Consider the following 20,798-nt stretch of genomic DNA (forward strand, 5'->3'; position numbering starts at 1 on the left):
AGCAGTGAACAAATCTGTACCCTCCTCTATGCAACAGCCCTTCAGGTACTTAAAGAGTGTAATCATGTCGCCCCTCAGCCTTCTCTTCACCAGACTGAACATGCCAAGTTCCTTCAACCTTTCCTCATAAGACTTGTTCTCCGTACCGGGTATCATCCTCGTCGCCCTCTTCTGAACCCGCTGTAACTTGTCTATATCTTTCTTAAAATGAGGCGCCCAGAACTGAACGCAGTATTCCAGATGAGGCCTGACTAATGCAGAATATAGTGGGACTATTACTTCCCTCGACCTGGAAACTATAGCTCTGTTTATGCAGCCCAAAACTGCGTTTGCCTTTTTTGCCGCAGCATCACACTGCTGGGTCATGTTCAACTTGCGATCCACTACAACTCCAAGGTCCTTCTCACACGCACTACTGCTAAGCTGGGTATTTCCCATCCTGTACCCGTGCATTTTGTTTTTGTGGCCTAAATGCAGAATCCTGCAATTGTCTTTATTGAATGTCATTTTATCAATTTCAGCCCAATTTTCTAGTCTATCCAGGTCCCTTTGGATTTTATTCCTGTCTTCCATTGTGTTAGCTATCCCTCCCAGTTTTGTATCATCCGCAAACGTCATAAGGCTTCCCTCCACCCCATCATCTAAGTCATTGATAAAAATATTGAAGAGTATCGGCCCCAGGACAGAACCCTGTGGCACTCCACTCAAAACCTCCTTCCAGTCTGAAGCAGAGCCACCGACGACCACTCTTTGAGTACGGTTTTCCAAACAGTTGTGAATCCACCTGACAGTATTTCCATGTAGTCCGCATTTGACGAGTTTGCTAATCAAAAGGTCGTGGGGGACTTTGTCAAACGCTTTGCTGAAATCTAGATAGATGACATCTACAGCATTTCCATCATCTACTAAGCTAGTGACCCGATCAAAAAAAGAGATGAGATTAGTTTGACAGGATTTTTTCTTGACAAACCCATGCTGGCTCCTACTAATCACAGCATTGTCATCTAGATAGTTGCCAATGGACTCTTTTATTATCCGTTCTAATATCTTTCCCGGTATTGAAGTCAGACTGACCGGCCTGTAATTCCCCGGATCTTCTTTTTCACCTTTTAAAGAGCGGGATGAAGTTTGCCCATCTCCAATCCTCCGGCACCTCTCCCATTCTCCAGGATTTCTCAAAGATGATGGCAAGAGGTTCCGAGAGTACATCCGCAAGTTCCTTAAATACTCTGGGATGCAGTTCATCAGGCCCTGGAGATTTGAACTCATTTAGGTTAACTAGGTATTTCCTGACTATCTCTTTATCAATCTCGAACTGCAATCCCGACCCCTTACTGAGATTGCTACCGATGCAAGGTTGCACACTGTTCGCTTTTTGGGAGAAAACGGAGGCAAAATAGGTGTTGAGCAGTTCTGCCTTTTCCTTGTTATCTATCAACATTTTGCCATCCTCATTGAGCAGCAGTCCCACCGTTTCCTTGGTCTTTCTCTTGCTTCGAACATATCTGAAAAACCCCTTTTTGTTGTTCCTCGTTTCCCTCGCCAGCCTCAGCTCATTCTGGGTTTTAGCTTTCCTTACACTATTCCTGCAAGCCCGAGCCGCTCGTCGGTACTCTTCCTTGGTGATGCGTCCTTCCTTCCATTCTTTATACATGCTCTTTTTTACTTTTACCTCCTCCACCAGTCTTCCGTGTAGCCACATTGGCTTTTTCCGATGTCTTCTGTTTTTCTTTCTCTTTGGAATTGTTTGCAACTGCGCTTTTTGTAATACGTTCTTCATGAACTCCCACGCTTCTTGGGCTCCTTTTTTCTTTTGTCTATCTAGCCACGGGATCCTACCCATCATTTCCCTGAGCTTGCTAAAATTGGCTTTCCTGAAATCCAAGGTCCATGTTTGACTATATTCTTCTTTGGCTTTCCCCAGAATCACAAATTCCAGCATTACGTGGTCACTTTCCCCCAAGGTACCGACCGCTTTAATTCCCGTGACCAATTCGTCCGTGTTAGTTAAGATCAGGTCCAGGGTTGCCGATCCCCTTGTTCCTTCTTCTACTTTTTGAAAAAGGAAATTATCAGCAAGGCCCATCAGGAATTTGTTGGAGGCTTTGTGCTTCGCAGAGTTTGTCTCCCAGAAGATATCCGGGTAGTTGAAGTCCCCCATCACTACTACTTCTTGCCTCCTTGAGATTTCAGAGATTTGTTTGAGAAAGGCCTCGTCTACCACCTCTTCTTGGCCAGGGGGTCTGTAGTAGACACCTACTACCATGTCGGTTTTATTTGTTTCTCCATTTATTTTTACCCAAATGGTCTCTACCGGACCCCTTTGTTCGCTCTCTTGGATTTCCATAGAGGTGTATTTGTCTTTGACGTATAACGCTACTCCCCCTCCTTTTCTGTTGCTTCTATTCTTTCTGTAGAGTTTATATCCTTGAATGGCTATATTCCAATCATGGGAGTCATCCCACCAAATCTCTGTTATCCCTATGAAGTCATATTTGCCTTGATGCACTAAGACTTCAAGCTCCACTTGCTTGTTTCCCAAGCTCCGCGCGTTGGTATATAGACACCAGAAGTCTCCATTTAAAAGGCTCAAGTAGCAGGTAATGTAAAATGTTTTCTTCCTGAGATCCTGGAGAGCTGCTGCCAGTTAGAGTAGACAATTCTGGACCAGAGAGAGAAAAATAGGAAACGGTCTCATAACAGACTCCATTCCTAGTTTTTACAATCAGTAGCTGATAGGGTTGCCAGGTCAGAAGCATCCCAACACCTGAGATTTCAGGGGCGGGCCCTAGTGATGTCATGGGGCAGGTCATAGTGATATCATGGGGATGGGCCGTAGTGATGTCACAGGGGTGGGCCCAACTTGTGATGTCACAGGGGTGGGCCCAAGTGATGTCATTAAGCAGGATACCTTAAGCATCAACCACTGTTGCTTGCAGCATACAATTCAAACAAAAACATTTCTCTGATTGGAAATTAAGATAGAAATCTTAGCTAAAAGATAGAGCCTAGGTAGGAATCTAGCCTACTTGATTCTGGCAACAACAAGGAAACAACAAGGATGCAAGTAGAAGACTCTTCTGAGTGGCTAACACACTCCCCATTTATGCTGATTGGCTCAAGATGCTAGAGACATAGGGACCCTGCTGGGATCTGGCTCCCAAAAAGGTAAGGGGTCTAAGACCCTCGGAACCGGGATAATTACACCCCTGTGACCTAGCTTCATCCCTAACAAGTGTCAAGGGAGCCATCCCAATCTCTACAAATCACTGAGAGATTTGAAAGAGGCTGTAGGTGCATAGGGCTGTACACAGGGCTGTACACATTAGACTCTGTAGATATGATTGGGAACACTATGTAATCAGGGTTCTTGGTCACTCATGGAGCTCCTTTCACACCTTCTGTTGAATAATACATGGAAGTCAAACAGTGGGGCCAGCAAGCACCATCCTACCTACCTCTGTCTGCACATATTCAGTTAAAGTGTGGTTGAAGGTGGGAACAGGGGCTTTGGTTTCAAAACATCACTGCGAGGAAACTGACATTTTGTAAAGCTTCATGAAAGTATAAATCTGTCAAAGTCATGACAGAAGGAATGCATACCACTCCCTCTAATAGTGACTGTGAATGTTGATAATGCCACATGTCTATTAAGAAGTAAGCACCAAGGAGTTCAATAGGACATACTCCCAGGTAAGTGTATATAGGCAGAGTGCAAGAGGAACAAGAGGAAGGCATGAACATGCTTAGGAGAGCCTTGAGATTTTGAAAAGTACAGCACCACCCTGCAAACCCTACAAAAAAAGCCAGCTCAGCAGTGAGAGATGGAATTGGCTTGCATGAGCTCCTAACAACTTCTGTAGGGCATGCCAACCTGGTATCTGTGGTTGCATGTGTGCCCACCAGTACTTCCTGTGACTCCCACAAAAGAGTAAATATACCCTCAAAAATCCACAATGCATGAGATAGAAGGGCATGGCCATTTGTCTTCTCTCTTTCTGCTCTTCTAGATGTGGCAGTCATTTTCTATTATGCCACACACCCAAAAGCAGCCAGTTTGTGACTGGCACCTATGGCACTTTTTCAAAATTTCAAATGTGCCCATTAGTCCAAAAAGATTGGTGACCCCTGACTTATAGTATCCTGAAAAAGGGCATGGTTGATTGGCTGGCACTTCTGCTAGGAGGTGAGAACTTTTTTCTTGCAGATCCCACTTGTCTAGATCTATTATTATATTTCTCATTTTGTTGAAATAGCATGACAACAATATCCTAATAAGCCTACTCATTATATATAACACATAACATAATTTGACACTTGCGCTCATGAAAGCATCAAATAACTATGTGTCTACATGTACATGTGGGTTTTTTTGCCAAAAACTATAACAGAAGCTCTAACACATTCATAACAATAATTCAAACCACTTTTTATTGTTTTAACGGTTTTCTTTTCTGTCCCTAGAGATGCATTTAAACCTGTGCTTTAAAAAAGGCATAAATGAACAAATAACATCTAATGGTTAAATCCTATATCTGTCTACTCAGAAGCAAATCCCATTCATTTCAACAGGGCTTACTCTCAGGTAATTGGGTATTGATTTATGTGCCTTCAAGTCGATTACAACTTATGGCGACCCTATGAATCAGCGACCTCCAAGAGCATCTGTCATAATTGGGTATAGGATCGCAATTTAAGAGTGGAAAGCAAATAAGCTAGCACACCAGAACTGAGAAATAATGTTTCCTCAGTGACACAAGAGTCAAATGAAACAACAGTCTAGCATTATCAATCATCTGTTAGGGAAGAGAAACTATACATTTGTCTTCCCCTTGGTTTTCAAGAAAGCCACAGTTCAGCCCAGTAGCACGCAAGCCTCTGTCCTGTTTAGTATCACACATCTGAACACGGAGATTTCAGGTCAGGATAAAACTGTTTTGTATCACAGGGACAAAGAGATAGCACAAATAAAGTAGAACGCTTTCTGGCTGATTTTTTTTTTTAAAGCATTGATAAGGGTTTGCCCTTTCCCGATACAAACTCTGTATATAACCTTCCAATGAGTTAGCAACTGTTGTGGGCCTGAATGTTAGCATCCACAAATCTGTTTTGATTCTTCTGTTCTAAAATCAAAGCACTCTCTCTCTCTGGAAAAATGTATCAACCCTTAATTTGATCAATATGATGATTAAATACAGTGGGGCCCCACTCATATGGCGGGTTACGTTCCAGACCCCAGCCAAAAAGCAAAACCCACCAAAAAGCAGAACTCTGTCAATAAAATGGTGCCCGACGCCCAAAAAATGCTGTAAAAGCGAAACAAGTGCCGTATGAGTGGGGCCTTACTCTAATTGAAAACTGCCGTATTAGCGGAATGCCAAAAAGCGGGCCGCTGAAAAGGGTGGCCCTACCGTATAGATGATTTGCTGAGAGAAAAATAGGAGTAGATACAACAACAAAAACCATAGCCTAAGTGAATAATGCAAACACGAAAAGAGCACAAGGAATCAGTAGTGGCTGGTGCCTGCTGGGACTGGTAGGGTGGAACACAGGGACCCCATATACAGGAGGTGGAGCCAGAGCCAAGAAGAAGTTGACAGCCAGGACCACCCCTTCACTAGTTAAGTCAGAAGGCTGGCAGGTGGGGGTGTGAGGGCAGGTGGGGGTGTGAGGGCAGGTTGGTGGGGCAGTGCCCCACTCACCCTAACGGACTAGCCTCCACTGCAAGGAATGAAAGAAGCATCTGACAAGATATACGTTTGAAGCTTATCACTTTGTGGGGAATACTTGGATTTCCCCTCCCCAGCAACGCTGCTTAATTGTACTTCAGATAGGGAAGCTACAGCAGTTGCTTGCAGTGCTGTAGCAGGACTACCATCCTGACAAGGAGGTGGGATCTGATGGAACAAGTGCAGCTCTGAAATGTCAAATGAAATGTTTCCTGTGGCATCCAGATGATCAAGGCAATGTTTTACTGAACATTTATTTGTGGGCAACTGCAATTGGATAAGTCAGGTAATCGTTCATTATTATTTTTTACATTTTGCTCCATTGAAGGCTAAACTGAATTTCTCAATAGAATGATCGGACATCAGATATGAGGGACCCTTCATAATTAGTTTAATAGAGTATGGGCTTCTAAATCAGATCAAAGATCTGAAGGAGCATATACTTTTCACGCTATATGTTTCTTTCTTCTCTTTTTACTCCTGCTTCCATTATATGTTATAAATCTATGCACTGAGCTACTTTCAATATTACTGACACATCTGTTTCAGGAAATCCTGTAACTGAGTGACAAGCTAGATAATACATGAGAAATGCATGAACAATCTCAGAACTCTTTAGAGAGAGAGAGAGAGAGAGAGAGAGAGAGAGAGAGAGAGAGAGAGAGAGTCAGCACTAGAGGCTATAATTAAGCATGGAAGAGTGGTGGAGAAAAGGGCTGCATAGGGGCTGAACGTCATTTTCACATTCAAAAGCGTTTCTCCCAGGTGCTTTTCCACCTAGAAGGGAAATGATACAGAATCACTGTATTTTTTTCCTCTACAGGAAGAAAATTTGCTTGGAGAGGATGATTTTAAGCTGACAAATAGTATGAAGGTGAAATGAGTAAAGCAGCCCATCCTCTGCTAAAATTGGCAGCAGACAAAACAAAACATAGAACAGCTGTTCACATCTCCTGTGTATCATTTAGTTGGCTATAGACTGATTATTGGAGAATTCTTGCAGGCATTTACATTGTAGCACTCTGCTCAAGTCATATGTATTAAGCTACTAGATTTATATCTTATTGTTATATGCAACACAAGGAAGCCAGTAGTGAGTTATAGAGGTAAAAGATGGGGACTAAAAAGGAACATTAGAAGGAATCATAGAGTTGAAAGGGGCCTATAAGGCCGTTGAGTCCAACCCCCCTGCTCAATGCAGGAATTCAAGTTAAAGCATACCTGACAGGTGCTTGTCCAGCTGCCTCTTGAATGCCTCCAGTGTTGGAGAGCCCACCCCCCCTAAGTAATTGGTTTCATTGTCGTACCATTCTAACAGTTAGGAAGTTTGTCTGATGTTCAGTCAAAATCTGACTTCCTGTAACTTCAGCCCATTACTCCGTGTCCTGCACTCTGTGATGATCGAGAAGAGATCCTGGCCCTCCTCTGTGTAGCAACTTTCAAGTACTTGAACAGTGCTATAATATCTCCCCTCAGTCTTCTCTTCTCAAGGCTAAACATGCCCAGTTCTTTCACTCTCTCCTCATAGGGCTTTGTTTCCAGTCCCCTGATCATCACTGTTGCCCTCCTCTGAACAGTGCCAGTTTGTCTGCATCCTTCTTAAAGTGTGGTGTCCAGAACTGGATGCAGTACTCAAAATGAGGCCTAACCAGGGCTGAATAGAGGGGAAATAGTTCTTCCTGCAATTTGGAAAGTATGCTTCTGTCATTGCAGCCTAAAATAGCATTTGCCTTTTTTGTAGCCACATTGCACTGTTGGCTCATATTCGGCTTGTGATCAACAACAATTCCAATATCCTTCTCACATGTAGTATTGCTGAGCCAAGTATCTTTTTGGTTTGGTTTCTTTTCCCTCGGTGTAGAACTTTGCACTTATCCCTGTTAAATTTCATTATGTTGTTTTCAGTCCAGTGCTCCAGGCTATCAATCTGAATTATGTTTCTGTCTTCCAGGATATTAGATGTCCCTCTCAATTTTGTATCATCTGCAGATTTGATCACCTCCTCATGCAAGTCATTAATAAACATTTTAAAGAGCAGTAGCCTCAGGACTGAGCCCTGAAGTACCCTGCTCATTACCTCTCCCATGTTTGAGAACGAATCACTGATGAACACTCTTTTAGTACGATTCTGTAGCCAATTGTGGATCTACCTGATAGTTGTTCCATCCAGCCCACATTTAGCTTGCTTGCTAATCAGAATATCATGGGGCACTTTGTCAAAAGCTTTGCTGAAGTCAAGATATATTATGTCCACAGTATTCCTACAGTCTACCAGGGAGGTTACCCAACCAAAAAATGAGATAAAATTACTCTGGCAGGATTTCTGCTTGACAAATCCATGTTGGCTTCTAGTAATAACTGCATTGTTTTCAAGGTGCCTATAGACTGACTGCTTTATAATCTTGTCCAGAATTTTCCCAGGGATTGATGTCAGACTGATGGTCTATAATTCCCAGGTTCCTCCTTTCTGCCCTTTTATTAGCCCTCCTTGTCATCCAGCAATTCACCCATCCTCCATGATTTTGCAAAGGAAAGGGCACCTATCAAACTTTCAAAGCAATCAATCCATGACATCTAATCATCTACCTTAAGTACATTTTGAGCTGTCTATAGAAATGTATCTAATTAAACCTTTTTATCTTTAAGAAATGCAAACCTTCACAGGCACAGTTCTTTCCTGTGTGAGTACAGTGCCTGCACATGGAATGTTCACCATGTACATTAACAGAGTGCTCCTCCTCCCCATTCCCTGCTTGCAGTGTGCCTATACTGAGACAGGACAGCAGGACATTATCGCTTGCAATGAAGCATGGGATATATATTTTGTTTATAAAATAATTAAATAAATTACAGAGCTGGAGGAGTATGCCTGCCATTTTTCCACCCAATTCTTCTTTTCCACTTGCTCAAGTTACTTGAGCACCAGATTTGAGTTCCAGGCTGTCTGTCAAGGGAGTGTAATAGGTGGGGAAAGGGCTCTGTTGAGAAGTCTCCACACATAGGTGCTGAATTTGCATGGGAAATGGTTGTGCCCCATATGCCTTCCTTAGAAACAACAATTTATTACAGTCTAGTATAGTCCTACTTTGGAACAGGGAGGTTAGGAAACAGAGAAGTTGAACCAGGTGCTATTGTAAGAATAATTATTCAAGCTTTAATTATGAGGAAACTTCACAAAAATGAGGGGATTGATAAAAAGAAAGCTGAAAAACAAAGTCCAGAGGGTCACATCACTCGAAAATGCTTGGAAGTTGTTTAAAAACACTATATTAGAAGCTCAACTGGAGTGCATACCGCAGATCAGAAAAGGTACCGCCAGGGCCAAGAAGATGCCAGCATGGTTAACAAGCAAAGTCAAGGAAGCTCTTAGAGGCAAAAAGTCTTCCTTCAGAAAATGGAAGTCTGGTCCGAATGAAGAAAATAAAAAAGAACACAAACTCTGGCAAAAGAAATGCAAGAAGACAATAAGGGATGCTAAAAAAGAATTTGAGGAGCACATTGCTAAGAACATAAAAACCAACAACAAAAAATTCTATAAATACATTCAAAGCAGGAGACCATCTAGGGAGACAATTGGACCCTTGGATGATAAGGGAGTCAAAGGTGTCCTAAAGAACGATAAGGAGATTGCAGAGAAGCTAAATGAATTCTTTGCATCTGTCTTCACAGTGGAAGATATAGGGCAGATCCCTGAACCTGAACTAACATTTGCAGGAAGGGATTCTGAGGAACTAAGACAAATAGTGGTAACGAGAGAAGAAGTTCTAAGCTTAATGGACAATATAAAAACTGACAAATCACCGGGCCCGGATGGCATCCACCTGAGAGTTCTCAAAGAACTCAAAGGTGAAATTGCTGATCTGCTAACTAAAATATGTAACTTGTCCCTCGGGTCCTCCTCCGTGCCTGAGGACTGGAAAGTGGCAAATGTAACGCCAATCTTCAAAAAGGGATCCAGAGGGGATCCCGGAAATTACAGGCCAGTTAGCTTAACTTCTGTCCCTGGAAAACTGGTAGAAAGTATTATTAAAGCTAGATTAACTAAGCACATAGAAGAACAAGCCTTGCTGAAGCAGAGCCAGCATGGCTTCTGCAAGGGAAAGTCCTGTCTCAGTAACCTATTCGAATTCTTTGAGAGTGTCAACAAGCATGTAGATAGAGGTGATCCAGTGGACATAGTGTACTTAGACTTTCAAAAAGCGTTTGACAAGGTACCTCACCAAAGGCTTCTGAGGAAGCTTAGCAGTCATGGAATAAGAGGAGAGGTCCTCTTGTGGATAAGGAATTGGTTAAGAAGCAGAAAGCAGAGAGTAGGAATAAACGGACAGTTCTCCCAATGGAGGGCTGTAGAAAGTGGAGTCCCTCAAGGATCGGTATTGGGACCTGTACTTTTCAACTTGTTCATTAATGACCTAGAATTAGGAGTGAGCAGTGAAGTGGCCAAGTTTGCTGACGACACTAAATTGTTCAGGGTTGTTAAAACAAAAAGGGATTGCGAAGAGCTCCAAAAAGACCTCTCCAAACTGAGTGAATGGGCGGAAAAATGGCAAATGCAATTCAATATAAACAAGTGTAAAATTATGCATATTGGAGCAAAAAATCTGAATTTCACATATACGCTCGTGGGGTCTGAACTGGCGGTGACCGACCAGGAGAGAGACCTCGGGGTTGTAGTGGACAGCACGATGAAAATGTCGACCCAGTGTGCGGCAGCTGTGAAAAAGGCAAATTCCATGCTAGCAATAATTAGGAAAGGTATTGAAAATAAAACAGCCGATATCATCATGCTGTTGTATAAATCTATGGTGCAGCCGCATTTGGAATACTGTGTACAGTTCTGGTCGCCTCATCTCAAAAAGGATATTATAGAGTTGGAAAAGGTTCAGAAGAGGGCAACCAGAATGATCAAGGGGATGGAGCGACTCCCTTACGAGGAAAGGTTGCAGCATTTGGGGCTTTTTAGTTTAGAGAAAAGGCGGGTCAGAGGAGACATGATAGAAGTGTATAAAATTATGCATGGCATTGAGAAAGTGGATAGAGAAAAGTTCTTCTCCCTCTCTCATAATACTAGAACTCGTGGACATTCAAAGAAGCTGAATGTTGGAAGATTCAGGACAGACAAAAGGAAGTACTTCTTTACTCAGCGCATAGTTAAACTATGGAATTTGCTCCCACAAGATGCAGTAATGGCCACCAGCTTGGATGGCTTTAAAAGAAGATTAGACAAATTCATGGAGGACAGGGCTATCAATGGCTACTAGCCATGATGGCTGTGCTCTGCCACCCTAGTCAGAGGCAGCATGCTTCTGAAAACCAGTTGCTGGAAGCCTCAGGAGGGGAGAGTGTTCTTGCACTCGGGTCCTGCTTGCGGGCTTCCCCCAGGCACCTGGTTGGCCACTGTGAGAACAGGATGCTGGACTAGATGGGCCACTGGCCTGATCCAGCAGGCTCTTCTTATGTTCTTATGTTCTTATGTGTGTGTTTATTTCTGGTACTTAATTCAAAACAAATCTCTTTACAGAAACCTACCATCATGGTGAACTGCAGTGACATTATCAAGATTGACAAGAACATAGTCACTTTTGAACTTATCTTTTACAGCCTAGTCACTTTCTTTGGAATCATATTTAATACAGTTGCCATGTGGGTGTTCTGCCTGAAACTGGGCAAATGGACAGAGACAAGAGTTTACATGATCAGCTTAGCCATAGCAGATTATACACTGGTGCTTACTTTACCATTCAAAATGTATTTCCACTACCACGAGTGGCCCACTGATGTCTTTTGCTTGGTCATATTTGCAATCCACTGCATCAATATGCCAATGAGCATCAGTATCATCACTTTAATAGCACTAGACCGGTACATTGCAATCAAATACCCTCTGAAAGCTAGAATAATAAGATCTCCATGGAAGGCTACTGTTGCCTGTTTATTTTTTTGGATCTGTTGTTTACTTTATGTGATCACATTCCTTGCCTCTACTAAAAAAGATGAAAAGTTTTGTTTTTATAAAACTTCTGATCAGTATTTGCCTCATATCCTGATCAGACTTACCATTTTCTTTTTCATACCACTGGCCATTTTGTTGTTTTGTTCCATACAAGTCATCCGATGCCTCAAGGAGAAACATAATGCTAGTCCACAGGAAGAAAAGATAACCCAGAAAGCAATCTGTGTGATCTCAGTGAACTTGATCGTTTTCATTATATGCTTTCTACCTTTCCACTTAAGCTTACTAATTGATTATGTAGTGAATTTACCTGGAGAAGTTGAATGCAAGTTGCGCCACACCATCATCAAAACTATACATGCGAGTTCATGCATAGCCAATCTAAATTGCTGCTTGGATGCCATGTGCTATTTTTTGGTTGGTAAGGAATTCCAGGAAGCTGCAGCCCGCTTGCCTCTCTTTAATTCAATGCAATCTAGGTCCAACTTAACTCAAGATTCATAGCTACACAGTTAAACTCTTGAAATTGCAATGTCATTTTAAGATGCATGTAGTCTCATCTTTGGAGCACTATGTCTAGTCAAGACCAATTGAAGCCTCATCTTCAGAATGTTGTGACAAATGAAGCTCAACTGATGAATCACAACCAATAAAGAAATTGGGTATCATGTTAATTTTACTTTATACATTTAAATGATGGTGCTCCCATGAACTGTCACTTATGGAGACCAATGTTCTGGTTTAATGTCTCTTGTTGAAACACCAGACTATGTTCTGATTTTATGTCTCTTGTTAAAAAGCAAATATTTCTAAATTCAAAGCGGTATTTTTTTGTTGAAAACCTTTCTTTTTATTCAGGCCTTTCACAGCTGAAGTATTGTTTTTAGTTGGCAGCCAATACGATCTACAATGATGAATTTGTGTTATGCTTTGTAATTTTGTTTTATGATTGATTTTCTCTTATGTTTTCATATACCTTTGTTCAGTGCTTAATTATTCTATATTAAGAGGCTTTTAAAAACTTAAAATCAATGTTAGTTTTTATATTGTATGCAGTATAATTATTATATAGTAGTGTGGTGTAATGGTTAGAGTGTTGGACTAGGACTGGGAGACCAGAGTTTAAATCCACACTCAACCATGAAGCTGACTGAGTGACCTTGGGCCACCCACTCTCTCTCAGCTAATCTACCTCACAGGATTGTTGTGGGGATAAAACTGGGAAAGGCAGAACCATGAATGCCAAATTAAACTCCTTGGAGGTGAGGTGGGATATAAATCAAATAAATAAATAAGCAAATCTCTTTTTTATACACAAAATGTTATTGTCTGTGAGAAATACACTTTCTTCTGTCTGTTAAAGGGTCAATATGATTCTATTCCAACATATAAATAGTGATGTGTGTGTTATTTAGAATATTATTTAGAGACATGCCTATTATATGCATAACTTACATCATATTTTCCTTTTAATATAAGTTGCCAGTAACAATCTTAAAGCAGAGTTTGTGGGAACCAGGCTACAAAGCCACCACAAGTACCGCAAACTGAGCTATGTGGTTTAAGGGTGCTGCCTTGAGGCAAGGGTCATGCTGGGCCTTGATAGCTATTCTCAGAAATACAAGTAGGACCTGCAGTGTGTAGCAAACACAGGAAGCTGCCTTATCCCAAGTCAGACCATTGGTTCACTAACTCACAAAAAAGCAAGCTAAAATAATTGCAACACCATTTTCCTCCATTCCTCCACATTCAATATATTCTGAACTTAAGCTAAGGGAGGGGCTTGTTGGGAGATCCATCAACCTTTTCTGGAAATACTCTGGAACTGCATATGACTCCCATCAACCTGCCCTGCCCCAACCCACCTAGCAGCTGCTGCAACTTTTAAAGAGTGAATGCAAGGAAATGGTTAATACAGAGTTTCTTGCAAAACATACACAAGCTATCTACCGTTTCTCCTCCAATTCACAAAAATAAGTGCAAAATGATTAAGTAAAAACAGATATTATTGAAAGAGTTTCACACTGTATCCAGTGTTGTTTGGTTACTCACTTGCTCACTCTTTCTCTGTCTCACAAGGTCACAAAACAGACAAAACAAAACAAGCTCTTCAAAATAGGAAACACTCCCTGTTGCTTCTCTGGTAATCAAAACATGCTCAAAGGAATAAACATGGCCTTCAAGGAAATAGCTCTGAGCATGCTCACAACAATTGTATGATACTGGTATGGTTGTAAAGACCTTAGTCCACCTCAGTCCACCTCAATCAATGGAGTCAATGTAGATTGCCCTTATTATAACATGAGGGAGGGGAAAGCTCCTCAACAAGGGCTAAAAAGCTGGCAGTCCTCCTAGAAACACATGGGAGGGACGTCTTTACCATAGCAATACTTTTATATTAGGATTGGCTAAGTGATGCAGAGAGCTGATTGACCAGAGAACAGAAGGTTGACAGAAATGCCTCCACAAGCTTCGGTAAGTTCATGGAAGCATAAAATGTGTGGAAGACACAAAAGCATGTGTGGCTTTGAGTTGTGTGTATGGGGGGGGGGGGTATTTTTTTAAAAAAAGTTTAAAAATTCTCATTGGAAGAGCTGTACCCCAGTAGCCCTAGTGGAATACCCTCCACTGTATGTAGGGCAACTGCAACAAAACATTCTTGTTCAGGTTTCCAGCCACTCCATTCCATTCCTCCTCCTCCCCCCTTGCCTCTGCCTTTCAGTTTTTTCCCTCCAGCAGTCAATCAGCATTATATGCCATTGAGCATGTTCAGTCCTAATTGGGTTGCTTGGGTTTTGTTTTTGAATCTCCCTTCAGGGTTTTTGTATAGTCTTTTTGTCATTTTGCAAACATTTGTTATTAACCTATAAGGCCCAGGCTAAGACCATAGTGTGAGAAGCTATACCCCATATCAAGGCTCAGAAGGTGTGGAACAGCTGGAAACAGCAGGGAGTTTGAAGGTACTGCTTTGTTGACAAGACAAAGGCAGAAGCCCAGGCTCACAATATTTTTAGCAGGTCCAGACAAATCTAGACCCACTGTCTTCCACTCACAAGGCCCATTCCCTCTTGTGGGTGAAAGGGGTTCTGGGACTTAATCACATATATTTATTATTTCAGAAAAGCCATATCCTACCCTTTAGATGTTATTAGTTATTAAGAAATTGTTTGTTTCCTTCTCAGCTAAAACTTTATATATTTCTTTTCTGTTTAAAGTCTATACACTTCCCTGCAACCTTAAAATATCCCCAATGTGTCCAGGGATTCTGAAAAACACACATAAAATACTATACTTTTCAAGACAGGAAAATGAAAGCAGGAGAATTTAGTAAACTCACAAAGAAGGGCAGTGAGAACAAGATCTTCAGAAGAGCAGACTGAGGAACCAGGCTCACCACACTGAAAAGAAAACAAACTATGGCAAGGATACTTCCCTAACCAAAAGATCCCAAACCTATTCAAGTGGAGTACTCTGAGTGGTACATTCTGACCTGTGAAAAACTCGGTCTTTTTGCAATTAGTCTAATAGCTTGTCTGTGCTGCAGCTGCCTATTTCTTTAACAGCTGCCAGATAAGAAGCAGAGACTGAGTTTACACACCAGTGGATTGTAGCTTGCCAAAAAGGTTGTCCCCAGACTTTTTGATAGGCTGCAATCCGCTACTGTGAGTACACTCAGGCTTTGTTTCTAATCTAGCAGCTGTTAAAAATATGCAGTTGTGAGCCCTGGAACCAAATACTAGAACTATGGGCTTCCTACAGGCATCTGAATGGCCATAAAATACATCGCCATAAAATATCCCCTGAGCGAGGACTCCTTATTAGGGTGGAAGAGTAGCACTCTCCTTCCATGATCCGCAGCAGGGTCCCTGCTGCGGATTGAAGAGAGGGAGCTTCCAGGCTGCCTGCCTGTTAGCTCGCTCCACCTACCTCTCTCCTGTCTTGTGCAGCTGCACGCACTGCGCATGCAGGGCTACCATCAACTAAGATGGCAGCATAGGCTTATCTATGGGGCTGATGCCCCTACCCTAGGTGTGTGAGCGTGCGCAGCGTACCACACATGCATGCCATCAAGTAAGATGGCGGCAGGGGCATCAGCCCCTTAGAGAAGCCTCCGTCGCCATTTTGGTTGATGGCAGCCCTGAGTATGCAGCAGCACAAAACAGGAGGTAGGTAGGCCAGTCACTGCCTCTCAGCCTCATGAAATCCCTATTCATAGAGTTGCCATAAGTCGGAATCTACTTGAAGGCAGTACATTCAGGTGGAATATGCAATAGCCACTTACCCAGGGCAGACTGGTGCCCAAGGGCTCAGTCATGCCTGGCACCAGCTCTGGCTGTGGATAACACATCATGTATCTGATGAAGTGGACTTTACTTCATGAATGTTTATGCTATCACACATTTGTTAGTCTTTAAATTGACTCCTGGTTTATTCTGTTTTTCAATGTTTACAAGCATGGGGAGTGGCTGTATAACTGAAAATACCCCCGTGCCATTCTGTTGCTTCCCATAAGGTCATTTCAAAACAAAATCTTACAAAACTTATACTCCTGAACTCAGAAATTCTTGCTTAATAACCCTCTAAGTTTTCATGGCAATACACAAAACACTCAGAGAGAATCTGGAGTTAAAATATAAAACAAGAGGGGAAAATCCAGAATCCTGTTGGCCTTTTTTCTGTCAGTGGTCTCATAATTTGTTGAAATAAATAATAAAAAATCAGTCATGTGCACAGAATATCTGTAATCCCATTACTAACCTTGCCCCATACTCTGACCTTCATTTTCTGCTGTTTAAAAGTTTTTAAAAATGCATGGCTGATTTTTAATTAATTTAAGAAATTTAACATTGGAGTCTATGATAGTGCAGGCATGCTCATTAAGAACCAATTGTCAGTATTCTAAAAGCCAGATTAAAAACTCTTTGGCTTGGGTAATCAAGGGGCCACAACCACATTGGACATTTTTTCCACTTTAAATAGTCCTGGCTTCCCCCAACGAATTCTGGGAAGTGTCATTTGTGAAGGATGCTGACAGTTGTTAGGAGACCCCTATTTCCCTGACAGAGCTCCAGTGGTCAGAGTGGTGCAACAGTCAGCCCCTCTTCTGGGGATTGTAGCTCTGTGAGGGGAACAGGGCCTCTGAGCATATGGTGGGTGGTGGACTTCTCAGTACCTAACACATTCCCTTTTCATGCTGATTGGCTCATACATAGGGTTGCCATATTGCCCGGTTATCTGGGTTTTACCCAGATTCTTTCCATGCCACCTGGCGCCCACTTAGCCCATTAGGTGGCCCAGATTCTCAGCTTTAATTTAAAAAAAAATTAAGTTTCTAGGTGGTCCGGTCCTCGAGATATACATCAAAACGTCAGCTGCCCCCGACTGTTAATTTTTTTTTTTTAACAAATCTGTACTGAATAGCACTTCGTAGCTCTAACCCTGCCTGTTCAGGATTGCAGCCAATAGGTGAAGCCAGGGTTATAAGAACATAAGAACATAAGAACATAAGAAAAGCCTGCTGGATCAGGCCAGTGGCCCATCTAGGCCAGCATCCTGTTCTCACAGTGGCCAACCAGGTGCCTGGGGGAAGCCCGCAAGCACGACCCGGGTGCAAGAACACTCTCCCCTCCTGAGGCTTCCGGCAACTGGTTTTCAGAAGCATGCTGCCTCTGACTAGGGTGGCAGAGCACAGCCATCATGGCTAGTAGCCATTGATAGCCCTGTCCTCCATGAATTTGTCTAATCTTCTTTTAAAGCCATCCAAGCTGGTGGCCATTACTGCATCTTGTGGGAGCAAATTCCATAGTTTAACTATGCGCTGAGTAAAGTAGTACTTCCTTTTGTCTGTCCTGAATCTTCCAACATTCAGCTTCTTTGAATGTCCACGAGTTCTAGTATTATGAGAGAGGGAGAAGAACTTTTCTCTATCCACTTTCTCAATGCCATGCATAATTTTATACACTTCTATCATGTCTCCTCTGACCCGCCTTTTCTCTAAACTAAAAAGCCCCAAATGCTGCAACCTTTCCTCGTAAGGGAGTCGCTCCATCCCCTTGATCATTCTGGTTGCCCTCTTCTGAACCTTTTCCAACTCTATAATATCCTTTTTGAGATGAGGCGACCAGAACTGTACACAGTATTCCAAATGCGGCCGCACCATAGATTTATACAACGGCATTATGATATCGGCTGTTTTATTTTCAATACCTTTCCTAATTATCGCTAGCATGGAATTTGCCTTTTTCACAGCTGCCGCACACTGGGTCGACATTTTCATCGTGCTGTCCACTACAACCCCGAGGTCTCTCTCCTTGTCGGTCACCGCCAGTTCAGACCCCATAAGCGTATATGTGAAATTCAGATTTTTTGCTCCAATATGCATAATTTTACACTTGTTTATATTGAATTGCATTTGCCATTTTTCTGCCCATTCACTCAGTTTGGAGAGGTCTTTTTGGAGCTCTTCGCAATCCCTTTTTGTTTTAACAACCCTGAACAATTTAGTGTCGTCAGCAAACTTGGCCACTTCACTGCTCACTCCTAATTCTAGGTCATTAATGAACAAGTTGAAAAGTACAGGTCCCAATACTGATCCTTGAGGGACTCCACTTTCTACAGCCCTCCATTGGGAGAACTGTCCATTTATTCCTACTCTCTGCTTTCTGCTTCTTAACCAATTCCTTATCCACAAGAGGACCTCTCCTCTTATTCCATGACTGCTAAGCTTCCTCAGAAGCCTTTGGTGAGGTACCTTGTCAAACGCTTTTTGAAAGTCTAAGTACACTATGTCCACTGGATCACCTCTATCTACATGCTTGTTGACACTCTCAAAGAATTCGAATAGGTTACTGAGACAGGACTTTCCCTTGCAGAAGCCATGCTGGCTCTGCTTCAGCAAGGCTTGTTCTTCTATGTGCTTAGTTAATCTAGCTTTAATAATACTTTCTACCAGTTTTCCAGGGACAGAAGTTAAGCTAACTGGCCTGTAATTTCCGGGATCCCCTCTGGATCCCTTTTTGAAGATTGGCGTTACATTTGCCACTTTCCAGTCCTCAGGCACGGAGGAGGACCCGAGGGACAAGTTACATATTTTAGTTAGCAGATCAGCAATTTCACCTTTGAGTTCTTTGAGAACTCTCAGGTGGATGCCATCCGGGCCCGGTGATTTGTCAGTTTTTATATTGTCCATTAAGCTTAGAACTTCCTCTCTCGTTACCACTATTTGTCTTAGTTCCTCAGAATCCCTTCCTGCAAATGTTAGTTCAGGTTCAGGGATCTGCCCTATATCTTCCACTGTGAAGACAGATGCAAAGAATTCATTTAGCTTCTCTGCAATCTCCTTATCGTTCTTTAGGACACCTTTGACTCCCTTATCATCCAAGGGTCCAATTGTCTCCCTAGATGGTCTCCTGCTTTGAATGTATTTATAGAATTTTTTGTTGTTGGTTTTTATGTTCTTAGCAATGTGCTCCTCAAATTCTTGTGTTTGCTTGACCTGAGGCAGTGTCTAGAAAACCTCATTGCAATGCCAGAAAATGGTAGCTTCCCCCCGTTTATCTGAAAATCTCATAAATCGGGTAAGTATATACATTTCAGTTTTTTTCCTCTTGTGTGCAGGAGTCAGATCCTGGGCAGCATCTTGAAAACCTTCCCAATACTTGCTTTTGTAAAAGCAATGTTAATCCCATATGCCCAGAGTAAATCCCATTGAATTCAATAAGACTTACTTTTAAGTAGACATGGTTATGAATGTGCTGTAAATTAATGGGACTTTTGAGTAAATGTAAAAAAGAATTGTGTTTGTGTTCTAAATCTTTTGTCTGCTCCAGTCCTATTTTAAAGCAATTAGGCAGGGCTTACTTAGGTATTACAGTTTTTATTCTGTAGGAAACTAACACTGATTTTTTAAAAGCTAATACTGATTTTTCTGCAATGACCAACTGGTTTGACAATAAACTATTATGTGGGCTGTATGTATTTATACATCTGCAGAGAGAGAGAGAGAGAGAGAGAGAGAGAGAGAGAGGGTGGAGTCTTTCCAACAACCCTGTGAGGTAGGGTTGATGATTGGAAATGAAGGCAACTCACAATAAGAAATAAATCCCTTTAAAATCCAATAACCATAAAGCAAGAATAAACAATTGGAAAACAGCCTAAAGAGGCATGATTCTGAATTTTGGGTTGAGTGAATGAAGTTTATTTATTTATTATTTGATTTATATCCCGCCCTTCCTCCCAGTAGGAGCCCAGGGTAGCAAACAAAAGCACTAAAAGCACTTCAAAACATCATAAAAAACAGACTTTAAAATATATTAAAACATCTTTGAAAATATTTTTTAAAAGCTTAAAAAAAACATCTTTTTTTAAAAAAAGAAAAGGCTTAAAAACATTAAAAAGCAATTCCAACACAGACTCAGATTGGGATAAGGTCTCAACTTAAAAGGCTTGTTGAAAGAACAAGTTCCTTATCACTTGAGGCTGTAGTTCTCTGCAACTTCCCAGTTTGAGTAAGCCCCATTGAATACATTGGGACTTGCTTCTGAGTAAACAAACATCAGATTGCACTATAAATATCTTTACAGATTGTGTAATTAATAAACATATTTGGTAGTCATGTTTATATAAATATTTCTTCATACTGTGTCCCAATAAGTATTTGATTTCACACTATGGTTGTAGATGATTTTTTCCTCTACATTTTAAGTGTGCCCTTCTTCCTTGGGGTGGTCATGGTTCTCCGTTGTTTTCATCCTAAGGGGAGGATAGGCTGAGAGGTGGTGAGTAGCACATGGTCATCCAGTACACTTTATAGCTCATTTCCATTTTGAAAAATTAATTAAAACGATTTACATGCAGGCAAAGTTGATTAAGTAGATCAACACATTTAAAGCACATCCAACTCACATTAAAAGTGCACGGCTTCCTCTAGAGAATCCTGGGGAGTGTAGTTTCCCCCTCACAGTTATAGTTCTCACCACCCTTCACAAACTAAAATTGATTCTGTGGTGGGATTCATGTGCTTCAAATGTGTGTTGAATGTGCTATAAATGAATGGTGTGGATCTGCCCTAGGTATGATGTGCATTCAAGAGTGAATTGCACAGAACAATTTTAAAA

General features: G+C 41.7%; 1 protein-coding gene across 1 annotated transcript; it reads left to right on the top strand.

Annotated features, from left to right (window-relative positions):
* The first annotated feature begins 5,941 nt into the window (after positions 1-5,941).
* On the top strand, positions 5,942-12,186 carry GPR35 (G protein-coupled receptor 35). The gene is made up of 2 exons (XM_061634430.1): positions 5,942-6,015; positions 11,251-12,186. Exon 2 carries the CDS (start codon positions 11,263-11,265, stop codon positions 12,184-12,186), a length of 924 nt encoding a protein of 307 aa, XP_061490414.1. The 5' UTR covers positions 5,942-6,015; positions 11,251-11,262.
* Positions 12,187-20,798: the final 8,612 nt, after the last annotated feature.

This window comes from Rhineura floridana, chromosome 7 (genome assembly GCF_030035675.1).
Source record: "Rhineura floridana isolate rRhiFlo1 chromosome 7, rRhiFlo1.hap2, whole genome shotgun sequence".
Lineage (NCBI taxonomy): Eukaryota > Metazoa > Chordata > Lepidosauria > Squamata > Rhineuridae > Rhineura > Rhineura floridana.